Genomic DNA, 18,866 nt, shown 5'->3' with positions numbered 1-18,866 from the left:
TCGTTCCCAGAGCCACCAGCCTTGAATGGCAGCCAGCTGCTGCCACAAGCTCATCCCAGCATGCTGAACAGCCTCCCCACTTCCTGTGGGGAGGAGCAGCCCACCCCAGAGCCGCTCCCCCCCCCCCGGAACCTGTTTCTGTTTTCTCCCCAAAATCCATCCTTCTTCCATTCTAAGTGGTGTCCCATTAAAGGGGAGGGGGCTCGGCCGTAATGAGGGGCAGATGCTCCAAGGACCTTCGCCATCTGCCAGGCTCCGCTACTAATTAGGAGAGATGATGGGCAAGTATCTCATCCCCTTTTCTGCTCCAGACAAAGGCCACCCACCAACAGTGTCCTTTGGAACTGCGCTGGGGAACCCAGGGTGAAGAAATTGCATGCATGCTCAGGCGATGTTTGGGTGTGCGCATCGGAGACACAATTGCATGTGTGTCCTGGCACCCGTGTGTGTGTGTGTGAGTGTCTTGTGTTCTTCCTGGCCAGTCCCTCCAAATGGTCCACCGCTGCCCCCACAATCCTGGATCATATTAGAGCTTTGATCTGTTGAAAAGGCATGGTATCCACACACACACACTTCCGAAATTCTTTTTGCAATGCTTGATATTTCTGAAAGGCGATGAAGAACCTCAGGGTAATCCAACGCAGCTGAAAGCAGGATCCCACCGCAAATCCATGTCATTCCTATTACGGTGCGCCACCAACAACTGAATAAAGGGTCCATACATTACATGACATGGAATTAATTTGCAGGGTGGGGGGTGGCAAGGAAAGTGAGGCCCTGCCTGTGCTAGCAACCATCCAACTGCACAGGAATGGAAAATCTGTAAGGAAACCAGAGGGTCCTTAATCATTCCCAAGTTCATGTTCCAATGTGCTTCCCGCTCCCCAGGCAGGCACACACACAGAGATGCAGTCTAAAGAAAGCCCACCAATATGGCAACAGACCAGCCTTTCTGGATTAAGATCAGGAGCCCATCATCTCATTCCCAGCAGCAGCCAATCAGAGGCTTAAGGCTCTCCCAAACCCCTTTGTCCCAAGTGTGTGAAAGACAAAGACAACGCCGTTGTTTTAGTACAAAAATGCAAAGAGAGAGAGAGAAAGAGAGAGAGAGATAATAGAGGCCAGTGTACTGCTGAACTGCAGGCCTTGCTTTATGGCTATTGAAAACTTCCAGCTTCGAAATGCAATTGCATTCTGAAAACTACATATCTGCAATAGCAAAATGCAGGGATCGCAAGACTGCCCCTCTGCCCACGTTTCTTCTGCCAACTTTCCATCACCTGCCAGGACATCTGATCTACCTCAAGAGGATGCAAAGATCCATCCTTTTTTCACCAGCTGAGACATCACTTGCATGGAATTCCCTCTCACCTAGGGTACCTTCCAGCCACAAAGAATCCCAAGGCATGCTTATCTCCCAGCTCCCAGTCCAAGGAACCACAACCACTACAATAAGGGGCATGTTGTGCAATCCAAATGGTTATGATACGTCTACACTAGCCAGAGAGCTGGAATGAGGTGGCCGTGCATAATTCGGTCTTGGCGTGGCCACACCCACTCTGGCCTTTTGGCGAAAAAAGCTCCTGTCGTCACCCCTGATCCCAGAGTTCATCTCACATTGAGAAGAGGGACCAGCAGGCACAGAATGGGAGAACATTCACCTCTTATGCATGCAGAACGAAATCCCAATTTTCCAGTATTCAGAGTGTAACCATTTGAATATTAGTCATTCCATTACCAATGAATTGGCCACTGCTTCCCATAGGCACAAAAGGCTTTTCATGGATGAAAGCAGGGGGTCTCAAAGTGGGCAAGATCACACCCCAGGGGGGTTACATAGGGGGTGCTAAGAGGCAACGTGCGAGATGATGCATTGATCGCTTATTTAAAATTGACCATACTAAAACCTAGAGCAAAACACCTCTAGCCTCATATTTAATTTTTTTTACTGCTTTCAAGGCCATTTTCTTTGGGATCTCATTTTTTCATATTTACAATGCTGCGTTGTCACAAGATAGTGATTTTTAAAACTTTTTCTTTCCTGTTTTCATATAGCAGTATACAAATATTTTTAAAACAAATATTGGCAATAGCTGGCATCATGGATCGAGTTCCTTCAATTTCATTAAACTAAACACTTTCAATTGGATTTTGAACAAGTGTGCAATTAACTATCACTGCCTTGAATTTTTTTGTGCTATCACCTTCCTGCAAACCATGATATTGAATAATGCTTTATTTTACAGAGTTGGGGGCACTGGGGATAAATTCATGGATCTAAGGGGGGCAATGCTTCCCCCCCCCAAGTTCAGGAACAGCTGGATTCGAGTGAACCACAATGCACAACCCTACTAGCGACAAGAGAGGTGAGCAGGGATGGTTTGGGCAGGAGAGTTTTCAGGTTTGCCTTCAATCAAAGTGCGAAACAAAAATCCCCCCCCCCCCTGCTTGTGGGAGGGGAGGAGGGGAAACCCAGTCAGAAGAACAAATGGGTCCCAGCTGCAATCTCAGAGCACAAGCCGCCACTGTTGATTCACTGCTGGGTAAGATGAGCTGGAGGGAAACAAACTCTCTGGTTTCAGAGAGAGAGAGAGGAAGCAGAGATTGCATTGCAAGGAATTGCTAACTGCGATTTACTGGCCATGGCGGAGCTGTGGGTTATTGCTTTTCTCTTGCCGTTTCTTCTGCCTACCTTTGGGAGGAAAGGGGAGGGGGGATGACAAAGGAATCAATCCTCAAATCACAACAGGAAAAGGGGGGAAGAGAGGGGGGGTGAAGGCAGCAGTCAGGATCGGCAATCCTCCTCCTTCCCATCACAGGGCTTTCAAACTGAGGTGCAGCATTGCCAGGCAAGTGGCTTAAAGAAGACAACTCCTTTTTTTCTCTTTTTTTAAAAAAATATTTTATTTAGGGTTTTCTTGTTTTACAGTGTGAGTGTAATGCCTCGTATTTTTTTCCCCCCTCCATGTAACATTTTTACAAATCCGTTTCATTTGTTGAGGCATTAGGGGGAGAAGAAAAGAAAGAAAAAGAAAAAGAAAAAAAAGAAAGGGGGTGGAGGGAGGGGAGATGGATGGGATGGGGTCGGGTAGCGGTGTTTCTATTATGCTTAATGTATGTAGAGTTTGGTGTCAGCGTGCTTGTGTTGTTCACTTGTGTTCCTTTGGTGGTGAGAGAGGTTGGGGTTCGCCTAGGATGTGATTGTTTGTTTGTGATAGGCTGCGGTGTGTGTGAGTGAGGTGGGTGGGTGTTTTGGATCAAACTCCTTTTTAAGGTGGGATGCTTGCTCCAGAGAGCAAAGGTTCACCCAAGTTGAGTTTTGGGGTGGGATGGGGGAAGAGGAAAGGCCACACTTTTCGGGCCTCAGGTATTTACAACATTGCAACAGGGAGAGGAACAAGGGCTTGTCTTATCTGCCCTGGCAGCTCAGGACAAACAGCCAGACCTCCTTTTGCCTCCTCCTCCTCTTGCGTAGAGCAGGGGTCAGCAAACTTTTCCAGCAGGGGGCCAGTCCACTGTCCCTCAGACCTTGTGGGGTGGGGGCGGACTATGCTTGGGGGGTGGGGAATGAACGAATTCCTATGCCCCACAAATAACCCAGAGATGCATTTTCAATAAAAGCACACATTCTACTCATGTGAAAACACACTGATTCCCGGACTGTCCACGGGCCAGAGTGAGAAGGCGATTGGGCCGGATCTGGCCCCTGGGCCTTAGTTTGCCTACCTGTGGCATAGAGAGTTTATTCTAATAAAGGAGGTGGAAGATATGATGGAATGGGGAGGGTGTCAGGGAAATTCAACCAACTGCAGCCATCACAGTCCAAGTCAGATTCTCACACACACATACACAGCCTGGTATGTCTCTCATTCATGCCTATTGGGGTCCGTGAGTCAGCAGCCAAATATTTGACATTCCCACCCCAAATCTTCTTCCCATCAGGGATGCTCCGGTTGTGGTTCCCAAATTGCAGGGAATTGGACTAGATGACTCTTGGTATCCCCTCCAACTCTACAGTCCTATGGTCCCATTATTCTCTCATCAGCCTCACACACCACTCAGCTGGAGAACAACCCCCTCCCATGTGAGGAGAGGCCCGCTGCCCTCATAGGCTGGCACTGATAGCTTCCTAGCCATTAAGTTAATTAACTCCCAGCAAGCTGCTTAGGGAGAAGCCAAACAGCACAAGCCCCTACCCAACACCAGTGGTCCAGGAGGAGGTGGAGGGGGGCAACCCCCCCCGGCCATTCTAAGCCATTGCCCGCACTGGCAGGGGCCGATGGGAGTTGTAGTCCAACAGACCTGCAGGGGCGTCGCAGCTTCTGTATTGCTGTACTGCACAATCTACTGGAATCTTCCCTGTTTGCTCCCAAAAGCAAACACCCCCCCACCCCCCGCAGCCTTCTGAAGCAGCTAATCACCCAACGAAGCTGAATGTTGGAAGATTCAGGGCAGATAAAAACAACAGACTTCTTCACAAAGGGCAGAGTGAAACTGCAGAACTCCTTCCAACAGGAATAATAATTAATTTATTATTTATACCTCGCCCATCTGGCTGGGTTTCCCCAGCCACTCTGGGTGGCTCCCAACAGAATTAAAAGCACAACAGAACATCAAACGTTAAAAACTTCCCTAAACAGGGCTGCCTTCAGATGTCTTCTAAAAGTCAGATAGTTGTTTATTTCCTTGACATCTGATGGGAGGGCATTCCACAGGGCAGGAGCCACAACTGAGAAGGCCCTCTGTCTGGTTCCCTGCAATCTCACTTCTCGCAGGGAGGGAACCGCCAGAAGGCCCTCAGAGCTGGACCTCAGTGTCCGGGCAGAACAATGGGGGTGGAGACGCTCCTTCAGGTATACTGGACCGAGGCCGTTTAGGGCTTTGAAGGTCAGCACCAACACTTTGAATTGTGCTTGGAAACATACTGGGAGCCAATGCAGATCTCTCAGGACCGGTGTTATGTGGTCCTGGCGGCCGCTCCCAGTCACCAGTCAAGCTGCCTCATTCTGGAGGCAGCAATAGTGACCAACTTGGATGTCTTTAAAAGGAGATGAGACAAATTCAAGGAGGAGAAGCTACCAGCCATGATGTTTGTGCTCTGAAGCCCAGCTGAGGGTTTCCCGTTGGGGCACCTGGTGGCATAGCTAGTGGCTCAGCTGTCAACTTTTCCCTTTTAAGCGAAATTCCCTTGTTCCAAATAGGGTTCCTCGCAAGAAAAGAGAAAAGTTGACAGCTATGCCTGGTGAACCACTGTGAGAACAGGGCACTGAACTAGGTGGGCCTGTGGCCTGATCCAGCAATGGGCTCTTCCGATGTTCACATGCTGAAGTCCCACCCCTTTGGAACACATCTCCCAAACTGGGTATGTCCTCTGTGCCACAGTGGTGAGAGCCAACAAGGTGCCCCTCAACATCTCCCATCAGCCCTAGCCAGATGAGCTAATGGCCAGAGAAGTAGGAGTTGGGAGCCCAACACATTGGCTGCCACAGACAGGGAGGAGGAAAATTCCAGAGCTCCAACAAGGCTTAGATCAAGTACCTTCTTCAGACCCAAAACCCACTTTTAACCCAAACGTGTATTTTTGGAGACACGTTTCTTCATCTTTTGCCACATCCTTGCACGGCAGTGCTCCTGTTGTGACCCATCTTGGCTCAGGCCACACTCCCAAACACCCAAAGTCTTGAACACCCAGCTGAAGACCAGTGGCTCAGATTATGCCTTGGAACCAAATGAGATAGATGGAGAAACAGGGACGGTTCCCTTCATCACAGGCCAAACATGATGTCTGAGGTCTGTGCTCTCTCTTCTAGATAGCTGGCATGCTGCTTTATCTGCCTTGGGAAAGACGACGCGCCCAGGCCTGTTTTTAAGAGATGATTTCGAAACCCCTAGATTCAAGCCAAATTTCCCTAAAATTCACAATACAATTTTGTATTCAACATTGCTTCATCTGTGCATCTCTCTCTCTCTCTCTCTCTCTCTCTCTCTCCACACACACACACAGTGAGAGGGAGGGAGAGCAGTAGTGTAGTGTAGTGTAGTGTAGTGTAGTGTAGTGTAGTGTAGTGGTTAGTGCTAGACTGGAACCCAGGAGACCAAGGGTCCCAATCTCCTACTCTGCCATGAAGGTCACTGGAGGACCTTGGAAGCCAGAGTAGTTTGAGGAGTTCGAAGCCAGTGTAGTTCCAGTGTAGTTTGAGGAGTTTAGTGATCTGACATGGTCATCTCCTTCCTGCCTGTTTACTGCCCCTCTCTATCTCTTGTTAAAGTTCTTTGATGGCTGAGAGCAGCCTTTAATGTATAATCTGGTGGAAGGAAGAAGCAGATAGTGATGGGTACCTTCTGACCTTCTTTGATGTTAGACATTGTTTGGAGGAACGTGCTGTATTGGAAGAGGGGGCTAGCTAATTAATAATCTGCACTAGCTAGTCGGGCAAGGCATGTAGGCTAACAAGTTAGTATCTATAAATCCAATGGTTTTGGGGCATAGTTCTGAGAAACAAGTGCATGGACTGATTGAAGGGCCGTGCAAACGAAGGCTACCTAGGGGTCACTTGGCCACTTCTTGAGGGCTTCCCAGTGGCTGGTCGAAGTGCATGCTTGGTAATGTATATAATGATTGCTGTTTAGAAAACAAAATCTTTAACCTTCTCACTCACTTGTGTTTGTATTGCTTCTGAATCTCATGAAAAGAACTGCCTTGCATTTGGCAAGACAGACAGCCAGACACGCTTAGCCTAGCCTACTTCACAGGGTTGTTTGTGAGGACAAATGGGGAGGACGAGAACTATGTACACCACCTTGAGCTCCTTGGGAGAAAAAGGGGGAGATAAATGCAATAAACAGAGAGAGACCAATGCTTTCACAAGGGACGCGGGTGGCTCTGTGGGTTAAACCACAGAGCCTAGGACTTGCCGATCAGGAGGTTGGTGGTTCAAATCCTGCAACGGGGTGAGCTCCCGTTGCTCGGTCCCTGCTCCTGCCCACCTAGCAGTTCGAAAGCACCTCAAAGTGCAAGTAGATAAATAGGTACCGCTCTGGCGGGAAGGTAAACGGCGTTTCCGTGCGCTGCTCTGGTTCGCCAGAAGCGGCTTAGTCATGCTGGCCACATGACCCGGAAGCTGTACGCCGGCTCCCTCGGCCAGTAAAGCGAGATGAGCGCCACAACCCCAGAGTCGGCCACAACTGGACCTAATGGTCAGGGGTCCCTTTACCTTTCCTGCTTTCACACCTTGCATCCAAAGCTAACCATTGCCAGTACCTGCCTAACTGGGAGATGGCTACCTTATTAAGAGGACTGGTAGCCCAGACTTGGTACAACTTAAAAGGCCTCCCTCCCTGGGAGAGAACCAATGGCCCATGTAGTCCAACATCCAATTCTCACAGTGACTGCAAAAGTCCTCTCCCCTCCTTTGGTTTCCAGACACTTGAATGCAAAAGCATGGCTGTCTCCAACTGGGGGTGTACAGCACAGTCATTATGGTTAGCAGCTGTTGACAGCCCTCCTTCTCCAACGGAATGGGGGGTGGAAGAATGCTGCCCCCCTTTTGCATCTGCAAAGAGGTTTGTCAAGCAGCTCACAAGAAGGCAGAGCTGAGAACAGCCACATTTCTCCACCCAGTCAAACCCACCAACCTCTCCCTCCCTCCCTCTCTCCCCATCCTCCATCACATCTGGTTTTCCAAAGTGACAAAGGACTGAAACAGGAGCCTCGCCTCCCGCCCCACCGAGCCCCCTCTGCAACTAAGCTCCGAAATCGCCTCTCTTCCCACCATCACAATCCAGCCCTTGTTCTCCCAACCTCCCTCCTCCCCCTCCCGTCAGACAAATATTTAACATCTGCCAGAATCTGAGAACCCAACAGCTCATGTCCAGAGGGTGGAGGGCAAATGGGTGGCGTCGAGGCAGCTGCCTGCCATGGCCTCTGGTTGGCAAAAGCCCTGCAAGAAAAAACGTAACCGGAGGGAAACTGCATCAGCAATTTTTTTATTAAAAAAATAAAACCACACCCCAATTCTGCCAATCACTTTGCTAGCCCAGAAAGCTTGTAAGCCAGGCCACTGCTTAAAAAATTACTTTCACCTGTGTGCTTGTCCACAAAGGCCATCCCTACTGCGCACTGCAGCTTAAATCTGTGCCACTGAAGCATCGCAGCAAACAAAGCTGGCTGCCAAGGGCCCCTTTTTCTAAAGGCCTGTGGCCCTCCAGATGTTCCTCACAGTGGAACCCCAGGCGTGGAACAGAATCAAAGCTACTCTTGCATAAAGTAGCTGGCGATGCTTGGAAATTTTATGAAACCTTTAAAAAAATATTTCGGTCCGCCATTTTGTTTCAAAATGGCACCTGAAGGTATTCAAAGGTTCAATAAAACCTGCTCTCCAATCCTGGGAACTGCCACACAAAATCGGGTGGCAATATCTTCAAAGGCATTCTTGTGCAGTTTGGAAGGGTTCGGTCTGCCATCTTGTTTCAAAATGGCAACTCATGGTGTCCAAAAATGCACACCGGCACCTGCTCTTCCAGCCAATGGCATCCAAATACAGACAAAAAAACTGGCTCCTCCATCTTGAGAACCTTGGTGCTAAATTTGGCGGTGGCATCTCAAGAAGCGCCCAGATGCATAGAGAATAGAGAGGCACACCCTTCTCCAAAACAGAGGTCAGCAACCTAAGGCCCATGGGGGGGGCGCTTAACCAGCCCATGAGCCACCCCCAAACCAAGCCACCTGCTTGGCGAGTCCTCGCGCACTGCGCTAAACCAGCACAGCACAGCACGGGGACTCTCTTCTGTGGCTCCGGCAATCACTTCTGCGCATACCCAGACGCCGAAAATCACTTCTGTGCATGTCCGTGGCACGGGAAACCACTTCTGTGCATGCTCAGATGCAAAGATTGCTTCTGTGCTGGCACGATTTCCGGCGTCTGGGCATGCGCAGACGCAATTTCCGGCGTCGTGCTGCGCTGGTCCAGCCCAAAGAGTATCTCCGCAGGAGTGATCTGGCCCATGCCCGGTAAGCCTTGCTCCAAAATATATAGTAGACAAGAAACATCTCAAACCACATTGACTGTTTGAATCACAGCTAATAAAAACCCCCAGTAATACCTAACGTGAGTTACACACCCCAAGCAAAATAATGCTCCAAGACCAATGCAAACAACTCAGTCTTGGTGCTGAAATTCTAAGTGCCAACACCACACATGCTTCCAAGGAGAGGGCGTTCTGCAGGCAGGATACCACCACTAGGAGGGCCCTTTGCCCTCCCCTGGCTGCTTATTGGCTACCAGTCCCACCGCTATACAGAGCCCTGAACAGCTTAGGATCCAGCATCCCATCATAGCGTCTCTTGCTGCCCTATCCTGCCTGTGACCTAGAAAAGGGCCATTGCACAAAGGCAGAGCAGCTGCTTGGCCTGCAGAATGTTCTGCGTTCAGTCTCCAGGTAAGACCCCTGTCTGGAACCCTGGACTCAGGGATGGCAAGGCTGATCTCGCAGAATCACAAAACTGCAGTGGGAAGGGTCCCAAGGGTCATCTAGTCCAACCCCAGCACAAGGCAGCTTTCTCTGAGATTTGAGTATGCCAGGAGGGCTCTTTGGGCTGCACCAAACAAAGCCTGGGCTGTACCAGGACTCTTCATAAGGTAAGTCTTCCTGGTGGATAGAGTGGTGTTGAACAAAACAAACAAGATGAATTTTAATACGGAGAAATGTAAAGTATTGCACTTGGGCAAAAAAAATGAGAGGCACAAATACAAGATGGGTGACACCTGGCTTGAGAGCAGTACATGTGAAAAGGATCTAGGAGTCTTGGTTGACCACAAACTTGACATGAGCCAACAGAGTGACGCGGCAGCTAAAAAAGCCAATGCAATTCTGGGCTGCATCAATAGGAGTATAGCATCTAGATCAAGGGAAGTAATAGTGCCACTGTATTCTGCTCTGGTCAGACCTCACCTGGAGTACTGTGTCCAGTTCTGGGCACCACAGTTCAAGAAGGACACGGACAAACTGGAACGTGTCCAGAGGAGGGCAACCAAAATGGTCAAAGGCCTGAAACGATGCCTTATGAGGAACGGCTAAAGGAGCTGGGCATGTTTAGCCTGGAGAAGAGGAGGTTAAGGGGTGATATGATAGCCATGTTCAAATATATAAAAGGATGTCACATAGAGGAGGGAGAAAGGTTGTTTTCTGCTGCTCCAGAGAAGCGGACACGGAGCAATGGATCCAAACTACAAGAAAGAAGATTCCACCTAAACATTAGGAAGAACTTCCTGACAGTAAGAGCTGTTTGACAGTGGAATTTGCTGCCAAGGAGTGTGGTGGAGTCTCCTTCTTTGGAGGTCTTTAAGCAGAGGCTTGACAACCATATGTCAGGAGTGCTCTGATGGTGTTTCCTGCTTGGCAGGGGGTTGGACTCCATGGCCCTTGTGGTCTCTTCCAACTCTAGGATTCTATGATTCTATGAATACAAAACTGGACTGTGAATTTGAGAGGAAGTGATTTAGCTCAGTAGCAAAGCAACTGCCTTGCATGCAGAACGTCACAGGTTCAATCCTGCTGGCATCTCCAGGGAGGGAGCGACTCCCTGCCTGAAATTCTGGAGAGCTGCTGCTGCCAGTCAGTGCAGACACAACTCAGCTAGGTGAATGCAATGGCCCGACTCAGTCTAAAGCAGCTTCCTGTGGCCCTAGTTGCTTTCAATATTTCTGTGGTTGTTTTCGTGTGGCTTTACATTTTGCATCTCACCCGGTGATCCCTGCGTGACAAAGGACACACGGTGTGCATTTTACAATCCTTGGCTCACCCGCTGACTGGTCTCATCTCCTGGCACAGGCAGGGCAGGAAAGAGAGAGACCTGCCCACAGATATTTGGCTCCTGCTTTTTAAGGCTTTCTGGCCCTATGCCAACACTTGGCATTTGGCCTGGCACTGAACAGGCAGCAAACAGGCAACCAATGGACCTCCTTTAGCCTTTCTGTGTTAAACACACAATTCTATCCAGCTTTGAAACAGTTAATGATCCGGCAGCTGTAATTTGCACTAATTGCAGCTTCTGGGTAATTTTCAAGGGCAGCTCCATTGGCAGTTACCAGTGCCTGAGTCACCAGGCTATCCTTGCCAAAAGGACTCCACTCCCATCAGCCCCAGTCCACGTGGCCAGTGGTCAAGAGGGGCCAGGATTACTGGTGAATCTTCCGTGCCCTGGCAAGTGAGGAGATAAGGAGGCTTTCAAGTTTGTTTGTGGCAGTTTAGCATGGAGGAAGCCGGAAAAATAAATCAGGCAAAGGCTGGATACTGCTTGCTTTTTCTTTGATAGGGTTCCTACCTCACCCTAACACTTTAAAAGCTAACACTTATTTGCAAAACAAAACAAATTCCTTCCAGTAGCACCTTAAAGACCAACTAAGTCAGTTCTTGGTATGAGCTTTCGTGTGCATGCACTATCTGAAGAAGTGTGCATGCACACGAAAGCTCATACCAAGAACTGACTTAGTTGGTCTTTAAGGTGCTACTGGAAGGAATTTGTTTTGTTTTGACTATGGCAGACCAACACGGCTACCTATCTGTAACTGGAACTTATTTGCGAGACAGTTTGCATATCTAATTGAAAGCTAACAGTTGCATTTCATCTCCTAAAGCTCATTGTGTCTTGCAGCTTGAAGCTATGCAGTCAGAAGCAAAGACCAGGAAGCTGCTCACAGGATAGCAGTCATGGTGAGCCTAATAAGTTGAGAACTATGCTTTGGCCTGCTGCTCTTTGCTGTGTGCCTGCATGGAAGAGCCGGCGTAGTGCAGAAGTTAAGAGCCTTGGGCTAGGACCTGGGAGACCAGAGTTCGAATCCCCATCAACTGGCCACGAAGCTCACTCAGGAGCCAGCCTCTGTCGCTCCCAGCACAACCTACCTTACAGGGTTGTTGTGAGGGGTTAAATGAGCTGGGCAAGAACCATGTGGGCCAACTTGCAGAAAAAGGTGGGATATTGATGCAATCAAATAAATATACAGGCACTTCAAGCTTTGCTGCCACCCCAACAGGGGAAAGGGATGTAATGAAGGTAGCCCAAGTCACCTTCTATCTAACTTTCGCTTGAGAAGACCCTGGCATTTTCCAAAATGGGAGGAGCAACTGGAAGAGGGTGTACAGCAAAGAGACAGGGCGCCAGAGTTCACCCCATTATGGGATGGCAGACACCCCTCCTTTGGGATTCTCAGGAGAAGCTCAGAAGCCCCACAGAACTCAGCACCTTGTCAAGCATTTAGAGCAGCGGTTCTCAACCTGCGAGTCCCCAAATGTTGTTGGACTACAACTCCCATCATCCCTGAGCTCTGGCCTTGCTAGCGAGGGGTGATGGGAGTTGTAGTTCAACAACATCTGGGGACCCACAGGTTGAGAAAGGCTGATTTAGAGCATGTCTTGTGCACTGGTGGCCCTTACAGGAACCATGCAAAGTAGGCCAGTGTTACCTCCAGATTGCAGGGTGGGGTTTGAGACTGAAGAAGTGGTTTGCCAGCAGTCGCCTCCTGAACCCGAGGCCGGTGCTTGATCTGAGAGATCCCTGCTGCAGCCTGGTCTGGAAAGGCGCTCTGACCACACATCTCTCTTCACGGCCACTCAACAAACTGGGATAATCCGACAGCTCGCTAGCACTGATGCATCAAGGCAAACATCTGTCACGCACAGCATTGTGCATTCTTCTCTTCTCCCCTTACTCTGAGTAGTTTCTAGAGTCCTGTACAAAGCACTCCCCCTTTTATCCTCCCAAGAGCCCTGTGAGGTAGGGGTGCTTTGTGGCTAAAGCGAGGATTTGAACCTGCGAGAATTGATGCTTTTGAATTCTGGTGCTGGAGGAGACTCTTGAGAGTCCCACGGACTGCAAGAACATCAAACCTCTCCATTCTGAAGGAAATCAGCCCTGAGTGCTCCCTGGAAGGACAGATCCTGAAGCTGAGGTTCCAAGACTTTGGCCACCTCATGAGAAGAGAAGACTCCCTGGAAAAGACCCTGATGCTGGGAAAGATGGAGGGCGCAAGGAGAAGGGGACGACAGAGGACGAGATGGTGCGACAGTGTTCTCGAAGCGACCAGCATGAGTTTGACCAAACTGCGGGAGGCAGTGGAAGACAGGAGGGCCTGGCGTGCTCTGGTCCAGGGGGTCATGAAGAGGCGGACACGACTAAACAACAACTCCCGAGTCCTAGCCTTAACCTCCGAACGCCCCCTGGCCCAGCCAAGGTTATCTGTAATTTTTAAGAACTCTCCAGCAAAATGCTTTCTTTTTCGTTAAAATGGTACCCAGGGCTGTTCCTAAGCAGCAGGCCCCCACCATCAATCTTGCATGTGCCTGCACACATACTTTCTGCAGCCAGCCAGGCTGTGCCCCCATAAATCCTCAGGGGCTCTGTTCTCTCCCCCCCCCCTTGTGCAAGGACTCTGAGACGGTCACCCGGCTGCAGGCATGCAAGCCCAGAGACAAGGGGGGGCGGAGGACAGGCTTGGCATGCAGCTGACTCAGCCGAAGGGCCGGCCAGCAGGCGCAAAGCTCCCTTTGTGCTACTTCAATGTAGGTCAGCTAAGAAGTCGGCCACTCAGCTCAGATTTTCAGCTAAAACCCATTCACGGAACTGTGTCAGTTTCAGGCTCCAGCAAAACCCAGCTAGGCTGGGGAATTGCGGAGAGGCGAAAGGATTCACAGCACACACGGAACAGATCCACCAGATGCCTCTGAAGCACATTCAATGTGTGTGGCTTTGCTCCCAAGGAATCCTGGGAACTGCAGTTCCAGCCGCATGGAGCTACCCTGTGCAACTACAACTCCCAGGATTCTTTGGAGCAAAGTTGTGCGCTTTAAGCAGGCATTGACTATGGCTTGAATATACACTGTGTTCTGCACCACACTCTGCCTACCCCTCTGCGCACCCCCCCCCCAAAATCAGCTATGGATCCATGCCACAATTCTTCAGGTGGTTGTGGGGTGGGGGCAGGGGGGGGAATGATGCTGCTGTTCGGGCTACAGAATTCAGCTTCCTTTGCCCTTTTAAAAATCAAGTTCCTAGGCCTCATGATTCATACATGTTGCAGAATTCAGACTGCCCAGGCACAGAATTTTAAGGGTTTGCTTCACTTTTCAGTGGCCAAAGTAAAAACCAAACAAAACGGAACTGCTAAGACCCTCTCATGGTTCCTTCCACCACAAAGACAGGCTGTTTAATGAGATTCTGTAATTTTTTTTAAGGGGGTGGGGAGGAGTGAATTGCTTCCAGAACTTAATCACTGGCTTTCTAAAAAAGAAAGAAAAGGGAGGCGGGTGCAAGCTCCTATGGAAGGTTTTCTTGGTGGAATTAGCCGTCTTTGATCTCCTGTTGAGTCAGCTTTTTAAAGGGAAAATGAGCCAGAGATTTCTAGGTTTAGGAAAACCCAGACAGCAGCGATGCAATTAGTGAAAAGGAAAAAGAAAAATATCTGTCTTGCCCCAAGGCAGACCATCAATAGCCACAACTGCCTACCCCAAATTTAGAACTAAGCAGGAGGCAGAGTTTGCTCTCTTCTTCAGAGAAGCCATGGGGCTTGGGGGGGGGGATTTTTGACCTTATGGTGCCTCTGTACCCACCGCAGAAATCAGATACAGCATGAATTTGAAGAGAGGGGCTGTCAGTGAAAGACCCCCTTCCTCCATTTCGCTCCTTGTGAAAAATAGATGCTACAAACCCAGCAGGCAGCGGGGGGGGGCTGGGGGGGGAGGACACACACTTTGAGGGATAAATAAAAAAGCTAGGATACAGCTGCACAAATCGTGGCGCTGGGAAGGAGAAGAGAGAGGGAGGGAAAGAACACATTTGGAAAAGGAGATCAGGACTAGTGGCTTGCGTTGCAATCAAACTCAATTCCCACCCCCCATAAAAAATCACCTCTGTCCCTAAGGTTTTCTCCACCCAAAAAGCCATGCCCAGAAGAGGGTGCCCATGCTTTGTGCACAATGCACCCCAGAACCGACCTAGCACCACCAACACAAAGTCCCCTAGATTTAGGGATGATTTGGGGAATTTGATCCGGCAGTGCTATGCGGGTAGGAGGAGCATCCCCCCCCCCATTTAGGCAATTGAGCAGCAGGTGGAACAGGACAGCTGAGGAAGAGGCAGAAGGCAGGCCTGGAGTGGGGGGTGGGTAGAGAGAGGGGGAGGGGGTGGTAAAAGCATGAGGGGAGGGGGCAGCATGCAGGGAGGAGAGGCAGGAACAGTGATGCTGCTGGCTGAGGACCACGTGTCTGGGGAGGAGGTGGGTGGGGCGGGGGCCTGTGACCAGGTGCGCATGTGCACAGACTTGCTTGCTCACTCCAGCTGCTCACAGTCCAGATGCTGCTCTGCTTCCCTGCATTGCACAAGATTAAGACGAGCAGTTGGGGAGGGGGGACACAGTGGATGAGGGTCTGGGAGAGACCAGGGTGCCAATCCCCCCATTCATATGTGTTTGTGTGTGTGTGTGTGTGTGTGTGTGTGTGTATGACCTTGGGAATCTGCCCCTGCCTCTTAGCCTAACCTACCTCACAGGGTCGTTGTGAGGATTCAACAAAAAGCAGGGAAGAACTATGTGCACCAACCACCTTGTGCTACCTGAAGGAGCGTCTCCACCCCCATCATTCAGCCCGGACACTGAGGTCCAGCGCCGAGGGCCTTTTAGCGGTTCCCTCATTGCAAGAAGCCAAGTTACAGGGAACCAGGCAGAGGGCCTTCTCGGTGGTGGCGCCCGCCCTGTGGAACGCCCTCCCTTCAGATGTGAAGGAAATAAGCAGCTATCTTCTCTTTAAAAGACATCTGAAGGCAGCCCTGTTTAGGGAAATTTTTAATATTTGACGCTGTATTTTTAACACTGATTGGGATCTGCCCAGAGTGGCTGGGGAAACTCAGCCAGATGGGCGGGTATAACTAATAAACTATAAAGTATTACTATTACAAACAAAGCAAATAATAGTATTAACTGGATTATTAGGTTTTTCATGCCGTCGTCAACTTGAAAGGATGCCCCCCCCCTTATTGTGCACAGAGATGCTTTCGCGCCAGCTAGCATATCTGCTCTTTTTTGGGTTCTGATTCTGCAAATACTACCCCCCCTTAAATTGATGAGACATGGAAGTGGGGGAGAGAACGCTAAGACTTCTAGAAGGGGGGGGCAAGAAAGGGAAGAGAGGGGGCTGCTGCAGGCCTAGCTGAAGAATGAGAGCCCTGTGCTTCCCCTCCCCTCCTAGTTGCTAGCGGGGGGGGGGGGGGGCAGTGGCTACAGACTGGCCCCCAGGGCTCTGGGTTTCCCAGTTGAGGCACCGGGCCGGCCACTGAGAGAGCAGGATGAGCCCCCTTGGACCTGATTTGGCAGGACTCTTCAGGTGTTCTCGCAGAACTTCCAGGTCCAGGAGCAGTCTATCTAGATTCCTATACTCTGTGGGGTATTTTTGGCCACTGTGATGTGGGACTAGGTGGGCCTGATCCACCAGGCTCTTCCTCAGAAGACGGGTTGGTGAATGAGACAAAGCGATTCTGTATCTGGGGGGGGGGGGGAGAGTGCCCATCTTGCAAAGCCAGGATCTCCGCCACTCACTGTTCCCTTCCGCTCCCTGTTTCCCATTCACAAAGGGCTTGGTTTGTATCAAAGACATTTCGGAAGGGCAGGAAGGAGGCCCCCTCCCACTTCGTGGAGTGCCACGTTTTTGGGGAAAGGATTTCCCGCCCATCCCGTCGCACAGGGGGGAAATCCTGCAACAAGATCCCCTTTGCTGCTCCCCCCCCCCCCCGCGGCAGGAAAACGCCCCCTCCGCCTGGGGAACAAAGTTCCATTTCCCTTGCCGCTCCCCAAGGGCCCATGCGCTCACCACTCGAGTTCACCTGCAACTTCCACATCTGAATCGCCCCCCTCCAGCAAAAAAAAAAAAGGGGGGCGAAGCTCCTTAGAAACAACTTCTTGCAAAAGAGAGGCGCTCAGGCCGCGAGGCATTAACTGTACCGACATCGGGAGAGCGCCAAGTTATGCACGCGTGGAGTTACGCACGTGTGAATCAGCATAAACAGAGTGGGGAAAGGGAGACAATGAGGCCTAAGGGAACACGTTTCCCACTTGCAGCCGCGAGCGAAAGAACGAACTTGGAGCCTGCCCCCTCCCGGCACGTGTGAATCAGCATCTACGCGGGGGAAACAAAGGAGGAGAGCCCGAGCCGCCCATGAGAACGTGTTCTGCTCTTCCCTTCCCGCGAGGGAAAGCGCATCCCGGGGCAAGCCACCTACACGTGCGACGTAGCGCACGTGTGAATCAGCATATGAGCGGGGAAACAGAGGAGGAGGAGGGTAGCCAACCCGGCTGGCCAAGGGAACGCGCGCACCCGGAGCCCGCCCGCCGCCCGTGTGAACGGCCTCCTGGGCTGCCTCACCTTGCCGGATGGAGACGTTCCTGTCGTTGGCGGCGCGCAGCACGACCTGGGGGCTGCTCTGCTCGAGCACGAAGAGCTCGTCCTTGCCCACCTTGGCGCTCTTGCCGGCCTTGAGGGTGCCGCTGGGGCCCGAGGGCGCCAGGTACTTGCCGTCGGCGTCGCGGAAGGCCACCTTGCCGGCGCGGAACTCCAGCGTGAAGCCGGCGTCGGGCTCGGGCCGCGCCACCAGCTGCCCGTCGCGGCGCAGGAAGCGGTGGTCGGCCGTCTGCAGGCTGTAGCGCTGCTCCTGGAAGACCAGCGTGACCAGCGCGTCCAGGCCCCACGGCACGTCGCGGTCCACGGCGATCTCGTCGCGGGCGGCCGCCAGGTGGGCGTAGCGCTTGCGCGTGACGCTGAAGATGTTCACCTGCGGGTGCAGCGCCAGGTGCACGCTCCACTTCTCGGCCGCCGAGATGCTCTGCGCGAAGCACGACAGGCGGTCCTCGGTGCCGCCGAAGAAGCGACGGTGCGGCTCCGACTGCAGCGACCAGCGCCCGTCGTCGTGCGCCAGGATGACGAAGCGGCAGTCGGCCGAGGCGGGCGCCTCGCTGTCGCAGCTGACGTGCCCGTCCTTGTCGGCCGCCAGGTAGCGGCCCAGGTGGCTGCGCAGGTACACGGCCGTCGAGTCCTCGCCCGCCTGCTCCAGCGTCCAGATCTGCTTCTTCTTCAGGCTGGGCGCCGACGCGTTGAGCTTGAAGCCGAACGCCTCGGCCGTCAGGTACTTGTTGCCGCAGTTGATGAGGCCGAATTGGATCTGGAGCGACTCCGAAGTGCCGTTGGCCGTCATGGCGGGGCGCGCAAAAGCCGGGCGAGAGGGGGAAACGGCGTCGGGCTGGCTGGCTGGCTGGCTGGCTGGCTGGCGGGGCCCCTTCCTCGGCTTGCCTTTGTCTGGCTGGCTGGCTGGCTGGCGGACCAGCTGCTGCTGCTGCTGCTGCTGCCCCCCCTTCTCCTCGCCTGGCCTCGCCTTCCCCCTGCCCGATTCACAAAGGCCGATTCACAAAGCCCAGCTGCTGCTGCTGTTGCCACCCTGGCCGCCGCCTCTCTCTAGCGCGCGGGTGATGTCAGGTCCCCCCTTTAATAAGAGACGGAGAGAAAAGGCGACCCCGCCTCCGAGGCGCCTCAGACGAGAGGGGGTGGAGTCCGCGCACGGAGGGGGCCTCATCCGGAGCTGCCGGGCCCTTCTCCACCCACAATGCAAAAGGCTGACCCACCCCCACCCCCCCAGCAAAGAGGAAAGCAGCCGCACACGCGCGCACCCCCTCCGCTTTCCTTCCGCGCGCGCCCATCCCCAAGCGCATCTGAGCGCCTTTCCTTTGGGGCGCGGGGCGCGCCGAGGGGAGCTGCGTCTGCTTGCAGACCCGATGCTGCGCAAAGGGCGATGGTGGGAGCTGCTTTCCCGGGAGTAAGTCCCGCTTGGAGGC

At 52.1% G+C, this 18,866-nt stretch overlaps 1 protein-coding gene across 2 annotated transcripts in view; it reads right to left on the bottom strand.

Moving 5' to 3' along the window:
- Positions 1-18,654, bottom strand: part of FSCN1 (fascin actin-bundling protein 1) — a 44,209-nt gene extending 25,555 nt beyond the window's left edge. Inside the window, exon 1 of one of the 2 annotated variants that reach the window (XM_081839875.1) lies at positions 17,407-18,654. In XM_081839875.1, the coding sequence (XP_081696001.1) occupies positions 17,407-18,232 (826 nt within the window). In that variant the 5' untranslated portion in view covers positions 18,233-18,654. The remainder of the gene's footprint in view (positions 1-17,406) is intronic. The other variant, XM_081839876.1, reaches the window with a different exon arrangement.
- Positions 18,655-18,866: the final 212 nt, after the last annotated feature.

The sequence above is a fragment of the Podarcis erhardii genome (genome assembly GCF_964252035.2).
Source record: "Podarcis erhardii genome assembly, chromosome: 14".
NCBI classification, from domain to species: Eukaryota; Metazoa; Chordata; class Lepidosauria; order Squamata; family Lacertidae; genus Podarcis; species Podarcis erhardii.
Note: the sequence above shows the minus strand (reverse complement) of the source record. Positions and strands in the feature narration are given on the sequence as shown.